The sequence below is a fragment of the Oreochromis niloticus genome, linkage group LG3 (genome assembly GCF_001858045.2).
Source record: "Oreochromis niloticus isolate F11D_XX linkage group LG3, O_niloticus_UMD_NMBU, whole genome shotgun sequence".
Classification (NCBI taxonomy): domain Eukaryota; kingdom Metazoa; phylum Chordata; class Actinopteri; order Cichliformes; family Cichlidae; genus Oreochromis; species Oreochromis niloticus.
In genome coordinates this window covers 25,907,809-25,932,469 of record NC_031967.2, presented here as the reverse complement: position 1 = coordinate 25,932,469, position 24,661 = coordinate 25,907,809, and the positions used below count along the sequence as shown (strand labels likewise).

Here is a 24,661-nt window from a genome sequence, read left to right as displayed (position 1 = left end):
GCATACATATTATTAAAATTTGGGCTATAATGGTTGTATCAGAAATCAGAATACTTTATTAATCCCGAAGGAAATTAGGGTTACAGCAGGCAGCACGCTAATGGCGCATGCGCACTTACAAAGGAACCTTCTGACCAAACTTACACAAACACCACATTGGGAAGACATGTCAGAGAGGTAGGCTAATGGGAAAAGAAAACAACGAAAATCCATAACATGAGGTGAGAGAAGGAGAAAAAAACTCCACTCAGACTGAGCTCCTAATGGGAGAACAGTTTGATTACAGAAAAAAAAAAACAAACACCTCAGCACAAAAAGCACAAGACTATCAATACACCATAGAAACACAAGACAAGCAACAGGGGTGGGTAAAGGGTAAGAGAGAGCCGGTGTAAACAGTGCATCCGGTCCTGCAGCATGTCTGCGCTGGTCCAGTCGACCGCCATCTTCCCCAGGAGGGGACAAGCATCGAAGGCGTTTGGAAAGGGAGGGGGGATGAGTGTGTATCAGTGTATGTGTCCAGAGTTCAGCTGAGACAGTGTCCTTCGCCCTGCCAGGCTAAGTAAACAGTCTTCCAGCCAACCCAGGTGGCCTTGCATAGAATGGGAAGAACAGTCTAAACACAGTCGTTATCAGGGTGTTGTTGTTCAGCTCCAGCCTTGAGACCACAGCTGGTGCCCAAGTGGTAGCCGCATGAAGTAATGGTGGTTTTTACTTTAGTGCGAACAACTCATATGAATTTCAAAGCTGTTCTAACAGTCCGACACTGGTCTCTCAATCTCCTGTTGGAGAGCCGTGAGCTTCTCCATGATGTTATCAAACTTACGCTCTGTGATGTTGTCATTCTTGTGTTCAAAGAGCAGATTCTGAGAACTCACGACCGCAGTGAGCTTCTCCAAGATGTAATCCAATTTGCGCTCAGAGGTCTTATTCTGAGTGTTCACGGCAGCATGTATAACAACTTGAAATGCTCCCAAAAATGGCTCTGCATGTAAAAATGTAAAGATAAGCTCTGGCGGACTTGGTTCTATAGTAGGTCTTAAAGGGCTAGGAAATCAGAATGACACATGGAACAACATAGTCACCCATTGCATGGCAGGTTTGTCAGAGAAACTCATCCCACGACCAGAATTCTCAAACAAAAATATCACATTTAATGTTGTGGATGAATACAGGTTAGAAAAGTACAGCTGTAACATATGCAGTGTTAACTTTTAAGGAACAGAAGAATACATGACATAGATAAATATTTGTATTTCAAATACCTACTTCTAATGACATTGGTGCTTTAAATGACACTTAATGGACTATAAAGTAGGAATGTTATCATTCATTCTGATGTCTGATAAACAGAAACATAGTTCAAACTTTGGAAAGTGGAGAACAGAACTCATAAGCAGCTTTACTGCTGGAACAAAATGAAAAAAATTCAAGGAAAGCAGAAGTGAGGAACTTGGGACCCAGGGAAACTACTGGAGAAAACACATAGGACTCAGCTTGAGGGACAAAATGAGTATTAGGACAAGTGGAAATTCAGACAATAAATACACACAAGCTAACAAAGCTAAAGAGAAACAGGTGGCATGAACAAATCGGGGTTAATGAGACAAGGGAAGTTAAATGTAATACTAAGCACAAGAGATGAAAAACTATCAAAATAAAACAGGAACCAACACTGATCCAAACATCAAAACTTGATACGCAAGAAACATAATAACAAAGATTTAAGATGACTGAGAAAGAGGAATAGAATATAAACTATAACCAGGAAAAAAACTCTGATAAATAAAACTAAGTCATGAGAATGTAAATTCAATTAAACTAACTAGTAATAAAATCTTTAAGTAAGCAAATAAAAAAACCCTCAAAATGCAACATCATAATAATACAATATATAAAACTCACCCACAAAGCCTGGGGTTCTACCTCAGTATCTAGTAATTTATTTGTGACGACTACTCATCACATATATGTTTTAATATGCATGCATTTTAAAATGTTGTTATATTTGAAGCTGAAAGTTATTAACAATTATTTGTTAGTTACCACTGACAATTCACCCAAAACCATGTGCTTTGATGACAGCACTTTACTGAGGTCACAAGATGAGGTCCCCTCCTCAAAAAGACACTTGGAGCAAAACTATAACTAGGTTGAATAGACACTTTGTGTACTGTATAATGCTTCCAGGTTAACCCTCGCTGTACGACAATATTAGATTGGTGGGGATGTGATAGACCCACTCACAGAAATATGTAACGGGTTTGTTTACATGTGAATAGAAACAGAGGCAAAGCAGCTGGTGAACACATTAGAGCAGGGGTGTCAAACTCCAGTCCCTAAGGGCCGGTGTTCTGAAACTTCTAAGTGTCCCTAATGCAACAAACCTGAATAAAATTAGAAGGTCATTAGCAAAAGACTAGAGAACGTGACTGCATGCTGTGGTTACATCCCCTAAACCCTACTCAAGTAAATTTAAGTAAATGTAAGCGTTTGGAATAATGTACTTCTGAAAGCACTTTCAATGCACCACTTTCATTCATTCATGAGCTGCTGTAACATGAATCAAATGGCTGAATTGGCCTGTTCATTGCCATCAACACTGACATGCGCAGGAATCCATAAGAAATCCACTTCTATCTTTCTGTGTTTAATTCTATACAATAAGTGAATCATATCAAAAACAATATCTTCCCTAGAGTCCGAAGACATACTACCTATAATCACTAGCGTGCTGCTAGAGTCCAAGCAAACCAAATACCTCCCCATTGGTGCGTCTTCCACCCAATTTAAAGCCATTAAAATCGCTACAAGCGCCCCAGTGTAAACTGCCAAATCATCTGGAATTCGTTTACTCACCATGGAACTTATTTCTGGGATAACAAATGCAACACCTGTTCATTTATCCAACAGTTTTGGTGCATCAGTAAATATCCTCACATGACCTGAATACTTTTCCACTATATGGTCTTGTACCTGACTTTTAGTCAACCCTCCTCCCTTATGTAGCAAATAGAAGTCAGGAATTAGTCTGTCATATAGCCATGGTGGCAACACTGACAAGGCTACTGCTGGGCTAATTTCTTTGCCACTAATTTCCATCTTCTTGATTTCTTTCCCTATAGTCCAACCGAAACTTCTCCTTTGTCCACTTTCTTTTTCTTGTTCTTAGCAAGGCTTAAGTACACTCTGTGCTATATGACTTTCACTATGTCCCTTTAAATTTGCCCAGTAAGTCAAAGCAATTTGACAACTCCTTAGTTCTAATGGTTGTTCGCCCATTTCCACTTGCAAAGCGGCCACTGGAGTAGTCTTAACAGCCCCACAACACAACCTCAAAGCCTGATACTGTCATATGCCGTGGGAGTGTCTGATTGGGTGTGGTCCAGGTTCCTGTTGTCCATCTCCTGGGGTGGAGTTGGCCAGCTCATCACCTGCTTCCAATTTCCGGGCCTCCGTCTAGAGGGTTTTTAAGCCAGCGCTGCCTGCCACTCCTCGCCAGTTCGTCCTGCTACCACCCGTGGTAAACTTGGCCTCCTCTGTGCTTGGACTCTGTGTACCTGGATCGTGGGTTAATGTGTCCTCCGTCTCCTGTGTTCTCCAGATTCATCAGCAGCACTGGTTCTGTTTCCATCCCGTTTTCCAGTCTGCCTAGAACCCCAGGACTACACACCCACCCGCTCCTCAGCCTGCCCTCCAGCCTGTATTTCAACTCCCCGGGACACCTTGGAACCTGGACCAGCTTCCCCACACTCTCAACCATCCCTGGGACGCTCCCACGGCAACCCCTTCCCCGCCTAACAGCCGGTGTTTTCAAGTAAGCACAAGACTCTCCACTAGTACCACCCACCTCTGCCCTTTAATTGTTTCCCATTCAGTAAAACCTTTCTCCTGTGTTTGCAGAAGTTCCCGCCCGTGTTCTCCTTGTGTTCAACGTCCGTTTTGCCGCCTTCGGGCCCCCCTCAGTTCCTGCGAATAATTGCTGTTAGACCCAGTCCTGTTTAAATTCCTTTTCCTTTCAATAAATTGTACATAGTTCGAGCAATTGAGTCTGCTCCTGAGTCCACTGCATCCTTGTTTGTGACAGATACTGAACTTTGTCCAAGTCATTTAGCAAAGTTTTAGCTGCTGAACCATAAACTAGACACCAATAATCCAGAACTGATCTAATGAGACCTCTATATAAAGCTCGTAATGCTGTCCTATCTGCACCCCAGTCACTACCTTTTAAACACCTTAAAATATTCAGAACCTTTTTACATTTCTCAGTTATTTTCCCCAATATGTGTTTTCCATGTCAGCCTTTCATCAAACCAAATACCTAAATATTTAAAGCAATCAACCTTTTCTATGCCATTCCCATATAGCTTGAGACTCAACTGGTAATTTATTCTCTTATGTGTAAAAATAATCCTTTTTTTGTAACAGAAAACCTAAACCCCCATTCCAGAGCCCAACCCTCCACCTTTTGTAATTCTCGCTGCATTTTAGCCATGGCGAACTGTAAGTTTCTTCCTCTCTTCCAAATGACTCCATCATCAGCAAACAATGAAACCCCCATTGAATGATCTATATTACCAAACACCTCATTAATCATTATGGAAAACAATACCTTTCTCCTTTCCTATTCGCACAAAAATCTTCCTTCCAGTTAAAAATACCTTTAATACCAATCTGATGCAACCTGATTAGCTGATCCTCTACAGGTGAGCAGCCAAGGTGACATGGTAACATGTCCACAAGCACACACACAAACACCAACAGGAGAGAGAGAGAGAGAAAGAGACAAAAGCCAGGCCATCACGAGAGAAACTCAGGGACCATGACAGGAAACTGGTGGGTTTATCTGGCACAACCATGTTACCATGGAACTACATAGAACACAAGGTGTTCATGTTAGAGAACAACAGCATTTAACTTGACAGTGGCACTGCTGCACTAGAGTCTGCACTGGCTCTTTTTGTACCTGTGTGGGTTCTCTCTCTTCTTTTTTTTGCGTCTGGCTACTTCAAACACATGCATATTAGATCAATTAGTGATTTGAAATTGGCTGGAGGTGTGAGTGATTGTCTCCTTCCTACTCTGTTGACCCTCTGATGACTGGTGACCTCTCCAGGGTACACCCTGCCTTGAAAGGTTCAAGCCCCTCTGTGACCGAAGAATATGGAAATTTTAATCTACAGCAAAATGGATGGATGAGTAGATGACTCACACTGGGCATTTTGTAGTTGCACAAAAAGAACAGGATATTCCTGAGAAGACCAGTAAGAAATGATAAAGTAATCAAAGGGCTTTTACACTATGAAAGTTATTGAAAACAGAAGTCTACAGGTCTACTTCAGTGACTCAGTGCAGAAACTTAATGAGCGTTTGTTTCTAAGCTGAGACAGTCAAACTTCATTAGAATATTATTATAATTTTAAATTGATGTACTGTAATTATTAATGTTTTTATCTATTACCTTTGATTCATCATATCTGCTGTCTAAACACTTTCACAATCCTGCTCCTTTTTTTACAGCCAATAATGAGACAATGAGTAAATCCTGTAGTCAGACTGTACATAAAGTTAATATTTCTGTCCTTCTCTTTCCATGTACAGCTGTGGGGTTTATGAACATTCCCCACTCTGAGCCATGTATGATCTGATACCACTTAACTTACTTTACCGTTTTAGAACACAAGCATTCATGTCAATTTTAATCAATTTTGTTTATTTAACAGCAATTCACAATAACAGTCGCCTCAAAATGCTTTATTTTGTAAGGTAAATACCCTACAATAAACAGTCCGCTTTAAACAAGCACCTCGTAACAGCTGGGAGGAAGAACTAAGTCTGACACTGACAGAAACTAAAATATGTGGATGATAACAGTCATGTGTGAATTAGATCTATCTGGAGCAATAAAGCCCAGAAACAAGAACAAGGGCACAAACAACTTCAACATGTTTTTCAACAAACACAACAAACGAGTGTGTAGATGTAACAATATATGAGGTTCATACAAACTGATTGAGTTTTCTTATAGGAAACACATAATCATATAACACAACTGCAGCTCTCCAAGCAGCTTACATAAAATAAAATTTTAAAAAGTTGATCTTTTCCTAAAACTGTTCAAAGAAGAAAAGAAACTTTGTAGAAATATGTGAAGTAATGCTTAATTCATCCAGGGGAAAAGAAACATGTATGCTTATCATACACATCGACTGATTTTAGAAACGACACAGGAAACGTCTGTAAAATATCCACGGCTCAAAAGAAATTAAAGGAATTATTTTTATAAAAAATTTTGGCATCACATCACTCAAACTTCTCTGCTCGATGAAGTAGCAGAAAATCCAGTTAACACTTGGGTACACTAGAGGGGCAACAGTGAGGAATTGTTTTACAGGTAGAGGTCACTGACATTTTTCCCTCCTCATCTCTTCTGACTGTTTTTCACTATTTTTGCATTTGGCTAGTGTGATCATCGTTACTGGCAGGGTGAGACGATCCCTGGATGCTACAGATGGTGTACAGGATGTCAAAGTCCTCTAGGATGCCAATTCAATGCGTGCCATTGCCAGGAGGTTTGTCATGTCTCCCAGCACAGTCTCAAGAGTTTGTCACCCACTGTCAGACCCTATGCTTGTGCTGTGGGTCCTGGGTTTCTCCTGGTGCATGACATGACCCAGCCTCATGTGTTGAGAGTATGCAGGCAGTTCCTGAAGGATTAAGGAATTGATACCACTGACTGGTCCCCACACTCGCCTGACCAAAATCCAACTGGGACATTATACTTCTTTCCATCTGATGCTGCCAGGTTGCAGCTCAGACTGTCCAGGAGCCTGGTCCAGAACTTGGAGGAGATCCCCAGGACACCATTGTCTCATTAATAGTATGCTCCAACATTGTCAGGCATGCACACAAGCACATGGAGGCCAAACTGACTACTGAGTATCCTTTTGAGTTGGTGCAATGAAAATTTAACAAAATGGACTAACCTGCTGCATTATTTTGTCACTTTGATGTGTCTTTGCATTTAGCCCTCTGTAGGTTGATGATTTTCATTTCCAAGTGTTGTTTATTTTTATTTTTTTTATTTGTTATTTATTTATTGAGCAATCTAAATGTAACAACACTTACAGTTTAATGAATATTCATGTCTAAAAAGCATCCTGGTCTCAAAGCCAGATCATCATTTGGTGCTATTATGATGGAAGAAAGTTTTTAAAGTTATTTTATTTTATCTTACAAAACAGTGCATAATGTAATTTTCTCCAATGAGCTCTTTAATTCTAACACAGTTTTGTCACTGATCGAGTTGGTTTTGCAGATCTTGTTATTAATCTGAAAGAAACAGTGCAGCATAATTCAGTCATTAAAGGTGATTTAGAACTAAATTTACTTACTTTAAAAGTTATTTGAGTTCATCATTACAGCAACAAATCACAACATGTAAGCTATTTTATTTCTGCACAGTTACCCAGAGCTGTTTGTGATTTAACTTCAGAATAAACTGTTTCATCAGCTGCTGCAGGAGCTGGTTTCCCTGCAAAGAAATGATTTGTCAAATGTCATTGTTACTGCCTCCTTGTTCAAAGTGACAACTTGGTTTATTTATACAGTTTTCCTTGTTGTGTAAAACATTTAAAACCCAAAGCAAAAGAAATAAGGTACTTATTTTATTACGTTACTTACCTTTGTGTCTCTTGGGTTTTACTTTAGTGTAATAGACCTGTGCGTACAACAGGCTGTCATCTAAAAGAGGATGGACAGATGAGCAGCATTAAAGACCTCGAGTGGCTTTAATTTGCTTTATATTTTCTGTTGGTTAACACCTACAGTAACTCATCACAGGAACTGACTGAAGGAGGTTTTGCAGGTGAGATTTTATAACAACCTGTTACTGTCATGTTTGAAAACCTGTTTCTTTCTCTGCTGCTGTTAACTCTCATTTCAGTGTCAGATCACTTCAACCCTCCACCCTGGTTATTAAGGTCAGTGACTCTATAATACAGTGATATCTAACTGATATCATCACTACCCTCTAAAAATGATGAGATAATAATGTAGTCAATGATGATTGCTTGCCACATAAAAAAAAACAAGACAAAAAGGTACCTATTATATTACTTTACTCACCGTTGTCTTTCTTGGTTTTATCGTGGGAGACCTCTGCATACAACACAGTGTCATCTGAAAGAGGACGGACAGATGATCAGGATAAAAAAGGCTGAAGTGTGTCAATTTTCATTACATTTATATCTCTGTCAGTCAACAACACACTGATCACATAAACCTGTTGAAGGTCTATTAAAGATGGGATTTTTCTGTCATGTTTAAAAACCTTTTCTATAAAAACCTGTTAGCCCTCAAGTCACTCCCACATGAGCTCAACCCTCCTTCATCCCTGCTCAGCACGACCCTTCCACTGAGCGCAAATCCAAACCTTAAGGATCACTCTTCACTTTTCCTCCATCTTTGCCATTCTATACTCCTGCACTAGTTCATGCCATTTATGTCCTCTTAAACCAAGATAATGTGCTGAAATTAATTCCACATAATTCTTCTAGGTTAAAATATTAGAATAACAATAATAATAATGATGTTTATTACATAACTTGGCATGGGAAAAACAAAAACAAAACGTAATTACATTAAAAAAAATTATAACAAAATAAAGAAAAAATAATAATCTCTGAAATGTAAAAACAACCAAACAAAATATAAGCATATAAGCAAAGATTTAAAAAATGAAGACATGAGGTTGATTACTGGTTGTTGTCTCATACTGTTAGTAGTGACAGGAACACCAGCAAAAAGTCAAACTAGAAAACAATCAGTCAGAAGGAATGAGATGGATTCATAAAACAGATTCACAGTGGTTTACGTTTCATGATAGGCCAGATTGATCTCCTTAAAGTTGAACTGACCCTGTGTTACACTGGAAGAACCAAGCATTCAGCTTCTTTTTTTCTTAGCTGTGTGGTGTGAAGTTGATTTCTTATACTTCCATGTTTACACATAAATAATCACAGTCTACATACTTCTGTGCTACTGTATCTACTTTACCATTTTGTGTGTCATGAAGGTCTTTGATTGATTCATAAACACAAGCATCACCTACAAAAACAAGCCAATGTTAGATTAAAAATTGAATTCATATGTATGGGTTTGATCATCTTCTAAATCAGTAAACTAGAAACAGATATATTGGACCTTGAGTTTAAAAATTGTGAGTAAATAAATTAATAAATACAACAACAACAACAAAACTTGTCATGGATCAGGCTGACCTTGGACAGTATGTTGACTGTGTTGAGCTTCATCCTTGATCATGTGGTTCATTGCAGAGCTCTGATTTGTGCTCCGAGTCCTTTTAGAAAAAAAAGTAGTAAAACTGTAGATTTAATAAGAAACACAGGATGTAGTTCTAGTACAGGAGAGGGGAGATTTTAACCAACCTGACAAAGAATGAATCTGTAAGAAAAGACAATTGCATTTTTTATTGTAACCTGTTGTGGTGCAGAAATAGTACATGGAGCATTCAGGATACATCTGTGATTTTTATTATTTACATCACATTCAGTTTAATATCAGATGGATAATGGTCTCACCCTTTGACTGTTTGAAGCGACACAACAGCAGCAGAAGAAAAATCAGTAAAACTCCACAAACGAGTCCAACGATCAAAGGAGTGACAAATGAAGAGTTTTCAGGCTCAGGTGCTGCTGTAATAATAACAGGTTTTAATTAGACGTATTTATACAGATTCATCAACATAATTTACATGGGAACAATATCACTATTCCTAATAATAACTGAAAATATTCCATTTGTTTTACTATCATCTTTCTCTGTGGTGATTATTTACCTGAATAGTGATACAAAAAACCTTTTGAATTTCACATCACCTGATTATCATTCCCTTATGAACAAAGGTCTTTAAACAAACAACATATTTTAAATCAGGTAAGTGGTGATAAATTCTGTGAATGGTTTTCTAATTCAAAACCATAATGTCAGCCTGACAGAGACAAAAGTATATATTGCTATTTTATCACTTTGTATTTATACTGTAAAGCTCTGTGCTAATATGTTTCAGCTCAGAAGAACATTTACGTTTGTCTGCAGACAATGTGAATTTTTCAGTAATGATAATTATACAGTAGATAATGAGCGAGCACAGAAGTAGATTCACATCTTCATGTATTCTAAATATTGTATAAAAAACCTAATGAATATTGACAAACAGAAGTAATCCCTCTAATCTGTTGAACACTGGTGTGCGCTCTCCCTTCACACTTGTATTCTCCATCCTTGAGTTTTAAAAGCATATTTAACTTCCTGAATTCATTTTTATTGGAAGTTTGGTAGTTTTCCATTCATACATCCACTAAAGGTTGTTAGGAAAATACATTTTCTAGCGCTTATTTGCTGTGTATTTTATTTTATGCTAAATATCAGATGATTAACTGATCACATTTTGTGTTTCAGGAAAAAAAACTCACCCTTTTGATCAATCCTGACTGACTGGCTGTCCTCTGTGTAGTAAACTGGGTTTCCTCTTCCTCCTCTGCACCTGTAGAGTCCTTCCTGTGAGACACTGATTTGTCCATTTGAGTGGAAAACTGCATCTTGTGTGGTCAGAGGTTCAGACGAGTTCTCATCTCTGTACCAGTAGTATTTCCATTCAGATGATGATGATGGGTTCACAGAGCAGGTCAGGGTCACACTGCCCCCTACTGGCATGTCTCTCATATGAGAAGTTATTTGGGCCTTTGGTTGACCTGCTGTTGAGTTTAAACAAAGACATAAAGAAAATATGAATACATACCCCACACGCGGGATCACAATGCCCTGATGTTGTCTGCATTAATGTTACCTCTTGTATACCTCCTCTCCAGTTTCAAACAACACATAGGAAGGAATAAGACCAAACTGAAATCGTATGAGTATTGTTACAGATCCATATTATGCATTTTATTCTTTTAGTGTTTATATTTTTTTCTGTTTCATTATGATTCTTCTTTGGATTTATAAAATACTACTTGTGCTTATTCTGTGATTCCTTCTTATTACCACAACAGAAGACACAGAACTTCTTACAAATGGAAGTTTATAATTCCCAGATCATGTAGCTGCACAGAGAAATTTGAAATAGAAACACTTTATTTATGAGATTTTTAATTTCAGCCTTTCATAAAGCATTTTCATTTGTTTAGATTATTTGTTCATGGTAAGTTTGCTTTGATTAGCGAATAGTCTTCTTCCTACATGATCAGAAGAAACACATCAACATATCTCTCTGTGTCTATAAACCTCCTGTTGAAAACATACACACTAATATCAAAAACTCACAAATCACTGTTTGTTCCATTAATACAACAACATGCAATGATTTATCTACCACTACTCATGCAAAGTTCTTAAATAAAGTGTTTGAAAGCATCAATTTCATGACAAAAAAAGAAAGAAAAATGTTCACACAGTTCACTTCGGTTGGCAAAACAAACCAAAAAGTCAGTCACTAAAAATGTTGATTGATGTCACCAAGTCACTCTCTCTCTAGGATGCCTCATCCCACAGTAATGCAACTGAACAAGGAAAATATTGCATAAGTCCTTGTAATCACAAAGAAAACTAGTATTTAAATAAAAAGCATAAATCTTACTATCTATTAAAAAGGGATAATATAATATCTCTGATATACTACATCTTCAGCCCACACATTCTGTCCACTTTGTATTTCCACAGAAATGACCAGTGTTTGTTTGTAATAATTATTTTTCCACCTTGTCAGTTTTTTTTTCTGTTTATGTATTTATATCATTATTGTCCTCAGGTGATGGAGCAGCAGGTCAGCATTGGCGTCTCTATACCAGCTGAAAGTTGATGACACAAAGTGGTGACAAACTGTCTACAATGAGGCTACTATCAGCTGCAGCTCTTTGTCTGACTAACAATGGAACATGCTTTGTAGACCATTGAATTCATCCTGTGCTGACCATTATGACATTTGTCAAATGGAGATCACACAACAAACATGACTTACTTGATCCTGACAATGTGAAGGCTTCACTCCACTCTGTTGAAGAATATGAGTCATCTCTGCGTCGACTCTTACACATGTAGTCTCCACTGCTGGACTCAGAAACTCTGAATGTCACATCATTATTGTGTGTCCACTGTGTGGGTGTGCTGGGTCCTCTCCATTCATACTCCCACTCAGTGGTTTCACCTCCTTCCTGCACCTCACATGTCAGAGTGATCGTCTCACCTCTGAATATCTGAGGCCAGTTGGGTTGTTGTTTTACAACAACTTTATTGGAAACTGTTTACACATATTAACAGTTGAGATACAAATAGAAACATGAAATCAACACAGAAAACTTCACATTGTATGTTTGATAATCATGAGTGAATGTATATTTCAAACTAAATGACTGAACTCACTGGTTATCTTAATGGTGACTTCATAACTTATATCAGTGTAGTAAACTGGGTTTCCTCTTCTTCCTCTGCAGCTGTAGATTCCTCCTTGAGATACTCTGATATCTCTGTTTTGTTGATCTCTGATTTGAACTTCAGAGGTTGTTTGGGTTCGTCTGAACCACTCATATTTCCATCCATCAGAGCTCTGCACAGAGCAGGTCAGTGTCACACTGCCCCCTACTGGTATGATTGTTGTTCCTGCAGTCAGAGTGACCCTGGGTTTATCTGACATTAATTTACGGGGAAAAGTACATTAGACTGTCACTTGTCTCGGGTAAAAAAAAAAAAGAAATTACTGATCACACTTTAAACATTCACTGAGTAGTTTAGTAGATATGATTAACTGCAAATCAAACATATAGGACTGTGCTACAAAATCAAATTCCCTTTGATTTATTACTGGCCTATTTTACATAGTTTTCCGTCTCACCCCTGCGGGTGGTCTATCCTTCAAAGTCGGGTCCTCAATCAGAGGCCAGGGAATTTGAGGGTCTTGCACAATATCTTAGCTGTTCCCAGGACTGCACTTATCTGGACAGAGATCTCGGATGTTGCTCCAGGGATCTACTGGAGCCACTTGCCTAGCTCGGGAGTCACTGCACCTAGTGCTCCGTTTACCACTGGGACCACTGTTACTTTCACCCTCCACATCTTCTCAAGCTCCTCTCTGAGCCCTTGGTATTTCTCGAGCTTCTTGTGTTCCTTCTTCCTGATGTTGCTGTCATTTGGTATCACTACGTCTATTACGACGGCAGTCTTCTTCTGCTTGTCTACCACAACTATGTCCGGTTGGTTAGCCACAACCATTTTGTCCGTCTGTATCTGGACATTGCACAGGATCTTAGCTCGGTCATTCTCGACCACCCGACGGGAGGTCTCCCATTTTGACCTCAGGACTTCTAGGCCATACTCGGCACAGATGTTTCTGTATACTATGCTGGCCATTTGGATATGGCATTTCATGTATGCCCTGCCTGCTAGCATCTTGCACCCTGCTGTTATGTGCTGGATTGGGCATCTTTACACAGCCTGCATCTGGGGTCTTGCCTGGTGTGATAGACCCCAGCTCTATGGATCTTGGGCTCAAGGCTTGTTCCTGTGCTGCCATGATTAGTGCCTCTGTGCTGTCTTTCAGTCCAGCTTTGTCCAGCCACTGGTAGGACTTCTGGGTGTCAGCCACTTCCTCTATTTAATGGTGGTACATAACGTGCAGATACTATACTATATTTTTATCCTGTTTATTTCTGTCATTATTGTCCTGAGGTGATGGAGCAGCAGGTCAGCATTGGCGTCTCTATACCAGCTGAAAGTTGATGACACAAAGTGGTGACAAACTGTCTACAATGAGGCTACTATCAGCTGCAGCTCTTTGTCTGACTAACAATGGAACATGCTTTGTAGACCATTGAATTCATCCTGTGCTGACCATTATGACATTTGTCAAATGGAGATCACACAACAAACATGACTTACTTGATCCTGACAATGTGAAGGCTTCACTCCACTCTGTTGAAGAATATGAGTCATCTCTGCGTCGACTCTTACACATGTAGTCTCCACTGCTGGACTCAGAAACACTGAATGTCACATCATTATTGTATGTCCACCATGTGGGTGTCCTGGGTCCTCTCCATGCATAATACCACTCAGTGGTTTCACCTCCTTCCTGCACCTCACATGTCAGAGTGATCGTCTCACCTCTGAATATCTGAGGCCAGTTGGGTTGTTGTTTTACAACAACTTTATTGGAAACTGTTTACACATATTAACAGTTGAGATACAAATAGAAACATGAAATCAACACAGAAAACTTCACATTGTACGTTTGATAATCATGAGTGAATGTATATTTCAAACTAAAGGACTGAACTCACAGGTTATCTCAATGGTGACATCATCACTTAAGTAAGTGTAGTAAACTGGGTTTCCTCTTGTTACTCTGCAGCGGTAGATTCCTCCTTGAGATACTCTGATATCTCTGTTTTGTTGATCTCTGATTGGAACTTCAGTGGTTGTTTGGGTTCGTCTGAACCACTCATATTTCCATCCATCAGAGCTCTGCACAGAGCAGGTCAGTGTCACACTGCCCCCTACTGGTATGATTGTTGTTCCTGCTGTCAGTGTGGCCCTGGGATAATATGCTGTAATAAAAAAGAAGAAAAGAAAACATACAGCCATTGAACATATATTTTAAAATACGTTTTCATTCTATTTAAATTCCAACTTCCAAGAATAGATGTCTATGCCGAGCATGCATCATTCTCAGGGACTCGTCTCATCCTGCCAATAAACTCTTCCAGCTCCTCCCCTCCTGAAGAGGCTACAGGACCCTACAGACTAAAACCAGCAGGTTTGGGAACAGCTTCTTCCCCACAGCTGTCACCTTACTGAACTCAGTCCTCTGCTGAACCTTTCCATCCACACCCACTTTCCATCCATACCCCCCTATCCCTTCTAATGACCATGATCATGACTGTCATTCATTCTCAACATTCACCATATGCTTACATTGGTTACTGCTATAGTTTAGGACATTGACATAGTATAGTCTCTGGTATAGTGAGTACTGTTCACTATTATAGTCTGCTCAGAGCGCTACGTTTCCACTGTGAATATATCCATAGGATTCTGTAGATCTGTTTACCATATGTAGCACATCTGTATATATTTAGCAAAGCTGTATATTTGTTCATAGTACATCTGTATATCTGCTCATCTGTGTAGCAATATAGAACATCTGTCATGGTTCTGGGTCACTTTTGACCCAGCTTTTTCTGTTTCTGTTTTGTTTTTCTAAATATATGATTTGTTTGGGTTTTTGAGTTGTGCTGGTTTGATTTTGTATTAAGGGTTATTCTTGGTTTTGTTCTTTTTACATTATTTGGTGTTCTGGCCATTAGTTTAAGTCACTGTCGTCTCTGTTTTATGTGTCATATTCTTTCTGTCTATCTCTCTGTGTCAAGTTTGCGTTTTTGTGATTTGTTTCTGATTTCCTGTTTTACTTTGAAAGTTCTTGTCTCATGTCAGTGTTTTCAGTTTTACCTCTCCCCTGTCTCGTTTGCCTAATTTCTCCCAGCTGTGTCTCCCTCCTGTTGCCCATTCCCTGATTACTCCCTGTGTATATAAGCCCTGTGTTTTCCTGTGCTCTCTGTTGTGTTGTACTTTCTCCATGCTGTGTGTTTGTCATGTTCCAGTTTTCCAGCACCTCTGTTCGTGAGTCTTATTTTGACGAGTTTTTCCAGCAATAAAGCTGCGTTTTCGGTTTAAGTCCTGTCCCCAAGAGTCCTGCATTTTGGGTCCACCACTCCTGCCTGCCTGCCTGCCTGCCGCATAGCCAACCATGACGACCTCTGTATACCAGATCATCTGTATATCTGTACATGTGTGTATACACAGTACATCTGTACATTTGTCTGTAGGTCATCTGTATATTTGGTCTCTCTGTACATAATCTGTTCACAACTATCCCACCATTTATACTACCCTTATCTGTATATATCAGTGTATCTGTACATTTGCCTGTAGTACATCTGTATTTTTCACCTCTACATTTGTATATTTGCTTAACTTATCTGTATATAATTGCTCTTACTTTTTAGCACTTACTACTCTTGCACTCTGATCAGATGCAAACTGTATTTACTTACCCTGTATTTATAAATGTCTAATGACAATAAAGTTGAATCCTAATCCTAACTTAAATTTAAAAATTTAAGTTAGGATTTAAGATAATTTTACTTTTTGCTGATATCTGTCTCAACATGGTGAGAGAGCTACAATTTTGAGGTTAGTCAGGTAATTCAGGTTATAGATCTCTAAATACACATAGTATAAATGTTCATCCATTCTCTCACCTGAAGAAGTAACATTATATTTAAACTAATGCAGTTCACTATTGAAGGAAACACACTGATGGGTTCAGAGGGATCTGCCTGGTTTCACATTTAGATAACAGAAACATCATCACCTTAGATTATATGGAGCTTTTGATGTTTCTTTTTTTCATTATTTAAACTGAGTTTCACTGTGAACAAAGTTAGGTAAAATGCAATGGTCTTGGTTAAAGTTTCTCATTCTCATAAAATGAAAATATAGTGATAAATACATAGAAACACAAATACGATCTGCATTAGAGTCATACAGGTTTGATGTTTACTAAATAAAAAGAAAGAAATAGAAAAAGGAAAAACTGTTCAGTCACCTTGAGCGTGTCCACTGCAGAGGAGCGTACAGAGCACTACAATAAAGACAGAAACTTCAGACATGATCAAACTAAAGACACTCAAATGTAACATAAATAAAACACTGTTGGTAATGATGTGTCTCATTTCTTGAGGCACATGATCAATAGTGAGTTAATAACCTTCTTAAGGAACAATCCCACTATGGTTTAAAGTCCAGTTGCTTTCTTACCAAGCTCCTTAAAACACTTGGAGTTTTTCAATGTCTACTATGATCTGAGTCAGTGCACTAAAATCTAATCCAATCTACAGGCAAACATGGTGATAAAAAAACACGAGAGTCCTCTGATCACATGACCTGAAATTGTACAGGCCATCCTCTTCAGGCAACAGATGAAAGACTGGGTTCCAAAAGGGAAATGATCTCCCCAGTATTTACTTTATGTATTAAAAAATTGATGTCATTGACAAATTGCAGTGGGTCACTTCTGTCAACAAGAATTTGTCTAGAAGGTGGTATTTGTTGATCAATATTGACATATTCTAAGTAATTTATATGTCTTCTATAGCAAGCAACATTAAGCTATAGTTAAACCTCCCTACTGGGAGTTTTGTTTTTAATCTCCATTTATGCCTGGACAAGCTCTAATCTTCCTTTAGGAAGCAAGTTTTGTTTAGTAAAGAGTAGGATTAGTCTAGTACTCTTTTATACCTGGACTAAGGAAGCAGATTTCTGTTAGTCTGCATTAAAATGCTGTTTAAATCTAGCACTGGCTTTAATCACTGCCCTTATGTGTTTAATCAGTGTTTACTATGACTGGTTACATTTTATATTATGATGTAAAAAGCATCAAATTATCACTGATTGAGGAACAATACTTTCTTAGATAAACTAAACCAGCTCCACTCTGATCTGAGTCAGTGCACTAAAATCTAATCCAGTCTACAAACAACCATGTTGGTAACAAACATGAGAGTCCTCTGATCACATGACCTGAAATGGTACAAATGACTGATGCTCTGTTCTTCTTACTAAAACATGTTTATGGATCAGTATGAATCAAACAATAGAAGTCAGTGATGTACTCACAGAATAGGCCCAGCTCACAGAGCAAATTGGCTCCCATCCTCACATCCAGCAGTGACACGTCTGAAAACTTCTACAACTTTCTGTAAAGAGAGAGAGTGAAGCAGCAGCACAGCAGATACCAAAGAACTGTGAAGGAATTAAAGAGTTTTTTTTTTTAACTTCTTCTCTCTGCTTCCTTCCTTTTACACAGAAATAACAACTTAACAAGGTCTGACTACAGCATCATGTGATACATTTATACTCTCCTGCATATCAAGCAGATTTTTATAAGAACAAATATACTAAACTAAACAATAATAGAGAGTTGCAAAGTTTTATTCTACAGACATGAGCTCGACTGAGTGCCCAAAGAGGCAAAATGAGAAAAACACAACCCCAAGACAAGTTTAAAATATGAAGTACTTTAAGTTCATTTTACAGTCCAGAAACACAACAAGAACAGAACAGATTTGCATATCATAAACACACTGATTACACTGTAAATGGACAGTTAAACATTTGTCTTCTCTTATATTTAGATACAATATCTGGTTAAATTCATTTCTCAAAACTATCTGTACCCATAATAAATATTTACAAACTTTCAAACTGACAGAAAAAATACCAACAAATATTTCTAAACCTTGAAACAAACTACCCTCTGACTGCATGCTGTTACACTGCCGGAAGTAATAAAAAGTGTTTATGGCCCTGGCAATTCTCTGGGAGATGGAGAACAGGCAGAGGTAAGATTGTGCAAACCTTTTATTACATAGTTTTTCTGTAGCAATCAGTCTTCAGATTGCTAACAAATATCTATCTAGCATTAGATAATAAAGTTACAGGTTAGTAATAAGTTTTTCCTGGTTGCTTAGAGTGCTGTCTATGGACTTTTTGTATATCCTGTAATAACTCCAGACTTGTGCGTCACATGCATTAAAATTTGACTGAGGTCCGACAGAAACAGCGACGGATATTTTGTTGCCTTTGTCTGCTGCTCATATGCTTGGTTTGGTTATTAGGAGCTTTATCACCAATAATAATTACTCTCATAAACACTACATGCATACATCATTCAGATGGGTTTAAACTGCAGTAGATGCATAAATGAAGACGACTGATTAAACTCTACCAAGAGAATAAACTGTTACCATTCCCTTCCTGTCACAGATGTAGTCATTGAGTTTGCTGCTGCTCCTTTACAAGGAGATGACGATACACTAAATACTGATGCACAAAATCATTAAATTGCTACAAATATACATTAAATACATTGGAGGTGAGCCCCCATACCAGCTGATAAACAGAGATGTCATACTCACTGACAGCAAATGTTCACAGCAGATGTTGGTAATCCACACACTTTCTCACACAGCAGTGAAATCAAGAACTAAAAATACTTTTTTTATTTCATTAAACTAACGTATCTTTCCACTGTGGTGGCATCGTAGATTAGTCATAAATTCACTCACAGAAAGTAAGCGTGCACAAGTTAAAATAGAAATGTGTCCCTAACCAGAAGTGACCGTGAGACGAGATGAAGTCCTGCCCCCTTTCTCAGCGCCTCTCTGTTTTCTTAGAAGCAGTTGTAACTGCTGTATTAATAAATAATGAAAGTACATTTTAGCTACACTTAGTAACTAAAAAGCACACTTAGACACTTAGTTACTCATTTCCATGGCTACATTTTTGGATAGCAGAGCACAGCTGCAAACACAGCAGCTGTTTATAGACTTAAATGCGTCTTACAGAATTAACGCTGTAAGTCAAATAAAGGAAGCAATAAGAGGAAGCAAGCAGTTCAGAAAGGGAGAGTTACCATGGCAATCTGATAATGTACAGTTATTGGTGAAATACAGTTGTGCTTACTGCTCTCCTTACTTCATAAGATGGTGGACTCCAGCTCATATTGAGGTGATTTGCTGCTGAGTGTGAAGAGGAGGGAATGAGAATCAGGACCTCCAATTCTGAGCCATGATTGGCAGTGGAAAATTGTTGAAATAGTAACTGTGGTTTAGGGATGAGTTCTGGCCCAAAGCACAGGATTTTAAGGATCTTGTGGCAAGAGTGGAGTGGGAGATTGGCAGGTGGATTGGGTGATACTGGGTGACATCTGCAGTGATATGGATGCAGGACCAGTGTGTTGTAGTGAAGTGAGAGCTGAGTGTGAAAGTGAAGCTGTCTGTTGGCAGGTCAGTTTATCTTCCTACCCTTGTGTGGTCACAAGCTCTGGGTAGTGACAGAGAGAATGAGAAGGCAGAAAATCCGGTTGTTCAGTCTGACATCACTGGCCGTGTCTGGGCCTAAACTCCGCTGCAGGTCCATATATCAAACGATCACTGTGGCATTACTGAGAGTTGAAAAACTGTCTAAAGTCTTTCATCTTTAATAAAATGATCAGTGTTCTGCTCTACCAGGTGTAACAATTGAGTTTAACATCCAGGCATCCGTGAAAATGGAATTTATGACATTTAACGGCGTTAGAAGTTAGAAGCTAGCGAGCTAACTTCCTGCTATCTAAATACAATATAGCATGTCCTGACTGCAGGGGTTTAGAAACAAATTAAAACGTACAGCTCTGCTATAACTTCCAACATAAATGAAGACAGAAAACTAAACAGCAGTGACGTTTGTAGGGTTACTGAAGTTTGGCTAGCTGGTATATAATGATGTGCTACGTGACCGCTAGCGACACAGCTATGTTAGCATAACATAAACAAGCTAACTTTTTTTCCACTCGATAAAAGTTAACGTGAGTGTTCTCGGTGGTCAGGAACAAATGTAATCGCATGGCAGGATGCTGTAAAAGGACTAAACTTCAGCCAGGAGAACAAGTGAGATAATCCATCCACAATACGAGGTTAGTCATTCATATACGGCTGCATGGGCTGTGCTGTAGTTACATCGTAAGGTTTTAAAAACTGAGCTTAAATAAATGATTAGCGGTAATAAAAGCCGAGGGAGGTCAACAGTGATCACTGACTGTTTTTAGGAGCTTTTTGAGATTAAATAGAAGAAAATACAAAACATTAAACATGTTAACAACACAAAAGCCATATTAAACGCAGACTACTTTAGGCCCGGAAGTAGGATTCGTCACGTCATCACTGAACAACCGGATAGCTTCCTCTAAAGCAGGAGCATTCAACAAAAGTTTAAAGAGGTGCAGTTAGAGAACACATCCTGAAGCAAATCATAAATCATAATGTTATTTATATATTTATATGTATATATATTGTATGTAGCTGCAGCTATAATATACTATGTAATAATGTGTGAGTCACAGTGAACTTTTACAAAACTGCATTGTATAGATTTTATTTTTTATTATTTAAATTGAATTTTTGTAATAATAAGGTTCCACATGTCACTGTTGTCGGGGGCATTAATCAGTGGGACACCACTAGCAAACATGTTGCATGTGTGGGGGTTCCTTGCCAGAGTTGCATGATCTCCACACTGGTAAGGCACATTCTCTGTAGCTCATCCCCCTGTACTAACTTATAAGTTCAGGTTTGGTGTTTTGCTTTACTAAGTATTAGTTCTTAGGGCTAAATGTCCCCAAAGTGCTTTTGATTACTTTTAAAGGGAAAAATAGTAATTGAATCTGACTTTTATCCATTATACCACCATAATGTAATTGAGCCATCTTAGTGGGGATTTCAATATTATAAGTGGTTATCAGTAGTTTATTTTTGAGTATACTTTGCTTCATATTTGTTTCAGTCTTACCCCACTATTACATATGATTTTGAAGTGGCTGTTGAGTGAAACCACACCATTGTTTTGATATTTTATGTTTTTTATATATCGTGGCCCAGAGTTGGATGGACTCCTCCACACTGGGATGAAGACAGGCTTTAAATGAGTTGATTGGCCTCATCACATCACGTGGGATGCTCGCATCTAATTGGTCTGTGTGTTTCTTTATATGGAATATTCCTTTTGGTTCTTCGTTTGATTATTATTTATGATGTTATTTATTTATTTATCTCCTAAGTATCTCTAGAGCTTAGGTCTCTGTTTCAGTTTCTGGTTATTGTCACTAGTATTCTGCTTCTGATTTATTTGTATCAATTCTTATTTTCCTAACCTCTCATTTGTTTCCTTCTGTTTCAAGTTTTCAAGTTTGCATGTTAGACTTTTCTATTTGTTTCTGACTTGTGTTTTGTGTTTAATTCAAGTCAAGTCAAGTGACTGTTACTGTCATTTTAATCATGTACAGTGGTACAGTACAGAGTGAAATGAGACAGCGTTCCTCCAAGACCCTGGTGCTGTTCCGTAGTCTTGTAGTGAGGGCCCGGATGCTCTAGTACCTCTTTCCAGAAAGCAGCAAGGTGAAGAGTGTGTGTGTGAGAGGTGTGTGGGGTCCTCCACAATGCTGGTGGCTTTGCGGATGGAGCAGGTGTTATAAGTGTCTGTAATGGAGGGAAGAGGGGCTCCATTGATCTTCTCAGCTGCTCTCACTATCCGTTGTAGGGCATTGTGATCCGATACGGTGAAATTACCATACCAGACAGTGATGCAGCTGCTCAGGAAGCTCTCGATAGTCCCTCTGTAAAAGGTAGTGAGAATTTGTGGTGGTAGATGGGCTTTCCTCAGCTTCCGCAGGAAGTAGAGACGCTGCTGGGCCTTCTTGGTTATGGAGTTGGTGTTGAGGGACCAGTAAGATAAGATAAGATAAGATAACCTTTATTAGTCCCACATGTGGGAAATTTGTTTTGTCACAGCAGGAAGTGGACAGTGCAAAAGTTATGAAGCAAAAATTAGAATAAAATAAAATAAGAATAAATACAGTACACAACTGTACAGAATAGAATAAAATAAAATACTATATACAGTAGAATAAAATAGAATAAAATATACAATAAGATAAAAATAGAATACAAGTGCTATATACAACTGAGTAAAAAATGCAACGATGCCAGGAAGATTATTGCACTTAGTGTTATTGCACATGTGTGTGTTTGATCAGTTAAAGTCTTTGTTGTGGAGTCTTACAGCAGTGGGGAGGAAAGACCTGCGAAATCTCTCCGTCCCGCACCGTGGGTGCCGCAGTCTCCCACTGAAGGAGCTGCTCAGTGCTGTCACAGTCTCATGCATGGGGTGGGAGATGTTGTCCAACAGGGATGACAGCTTAGTCGCCATTCTCCTGTCACTCACCACCTCCACTGGGTCCAGAGGGCATCCTAGAACAGAGCTGGCCCTGCGGATCAGCCTGTTCAGTCTCTTCCTGTCCCCAGCAGAGATGCTGCCACCCCAACAGACCACACCGTAAAAGATGGCTGAGGCCACCACAGAGTCATAGAAGGTCTTCAGGAGTGGGCCCTCCACTCCAAACGACCTGAGTCTCCGCAGCAGGTACAGCCTGCTCTGCCCTTTCCTGTAGAGGGCGTCTGAGTTATGAGTCCAGTCCAGTTTGTTGTTCAGATGAACACCAAGGTACCTGTAGCTGTCCACAGCCTCGATGTCCATACCTTGGATGTTCAGTGGTTGCAGTGGAGGATGTTTGTGCCTGCGGAGGTCTACCACCAGCTCCTTGGTTTTACTGGCATTGATCTGGAGGTAGTTCAGCTGGCACCAGTCCACAAAGTCCTGAGTCAGTCCTCTGTACTCCTTGTCGTCCCCATCAGTGATCAGGCCGACTATTGCAGAGTCATCAGAGAACTTCTGCAGGAAGCACTGGGTGGAGTTGTGGGAGAAGTCTGCAGTGTAGATGGTGAAGAGGAACGGAGCCAGAACCGTTCCCTGTGGGGCCCCCGTACTGCAGACGACCCTGTCCGACACACAGCCCTGAGTCCTCACATACTGTGGTTGGTCGGTGAGGTAGTCCAGAATCCAGGTAGTGAGGTGATGGTCCACTCCAGAGTTCTCCAGCTTGTCCTTCAGAACCGAGGGAAGAATAGTGTTGAAGGCACTGGAGAAATCAAAGAACATGATTCTCACAGTGCTCCCAGCAGTCTCCAGGTGAGCGAGGGAACGATGTAGGAGGTGAATGATGGCATCATCCGCTCCAATGCCAGGCTGGTAGGCAAACTGAAGTGGGTCCAGTGATGAGCTCACAAGGCGCCAAAGCTGAGCCAGGACCAACCACTCCAGGGTCTTCATCAGGTGGGATGTCAGAGCCACCGGCCTGTAGCTGTTGAGGTCCTTGGGGCGTGAAGTCTTTGGCACTGGAACAACACAGGAGGTTTTCCAGAGCTGTGGGACTCTTCCCAGCCTCAGGCTCAGGTTGAAGAGGTGCTCCATCACCCCACACAGTTGGTCCGCGCAGGACCTGACGACCCTCGAGCTGATGCCATCTGGACCCGCTGCCTTCTTGGCTTAGAGGTTCTCCGCCAGGTGGACACCAAGGAATTTGGTGCTCTTGACGACCTCCACAGAGAATCCATTGGCGTTAAGTGGGCAGTGATCTCTCTGTGCTCTCCTGAAGTCAACAATCATCTCTTTTGTTTTGTCCACGTTCAGAGACAGGTTGTTGACTCTACACCAGTCTGTTAGCTGTTGTACCTCCTCTCTGTATGCTGACTCATTGTTCTTGCTGATGAGACCCACCACAGTCGTGTCATCGGCAAACTTGATGAGATGGTTTGAACTGTGCATTGCTGCACAGTCGTGAGTCAGCAGAGTAAACAGCAGTGGGCTGAGCACACAGCCCTGAGGGGCTCCAGTGCTCAGTGTGGTGGTGTTGGAGATGCTGTTACCGATCCAGACTCTCTGAGGCCTCTCCGTCAGAAAGTCCAGGATTCAGTTGCAGAGGGAGGTGTTCAGGCCCAGCAGGCTGTTTTCCAATCAGGTGCTGAGGAATGATTCTGTTGAATGCTGAACCGAAGTCTATGAACAGCATTCGAAAATATGTGCCCTTATTGTCCAGGTGGGTGAGGGCAAGATGTAGGGTGGTAGCGATGGCGTCGTCTGTTGACCGGTTGGG

The 24,661-nt window shown here is 39.8% G+C and overlaps 2 protein-coding genes across 2 annotated transcripts in view; both read right to left on the bottom strand.

The window, feature by feature from the left end:
- Window positions 1-19,604, bottom strand: part of LOC112846236 (low affinity immunoglobulin gamma Fc region receptor III-like) — a 700,124-nt gene extending 680,520 nt beyond the window's left edge. The window contains exon 1 of the mRNA XM_025905683.1: window positions 19,053-19,604. The gene's annotated coding sequence lies outside the window, so the exon portion shown is untranslated. The remainder of the gene's footprint in view (window positions 1-19,052) is intronic.
- LOC109194483 (titin) overlaps window positions 5,693-24,661 on the bottom strand; it is a 722,900-nt gene continuing 703,931 nt past the window's right edge. Inside the window, exons 18-20 of the mRNA XM_025905638.1 lie at window positions 7,684-7,743; window positions 7,469-7,534; window positions 5,693-7,332 (exon numbers count right to left, since the gene is read on the bottom strand). Coding sequence (XP_025761423.1) covers window positions 7,328-7,332; window positions 7,469-7,534; window positions 7,684-7,743 — 131 coding nt within the window. The 3' untranslated portion in view covers window positions 5,693-7,327. The remainder of the gene's footprint in view (window positions 7,333-7,468; window positions 7,535-7,683; window positions 7,744-24,661) is intronic.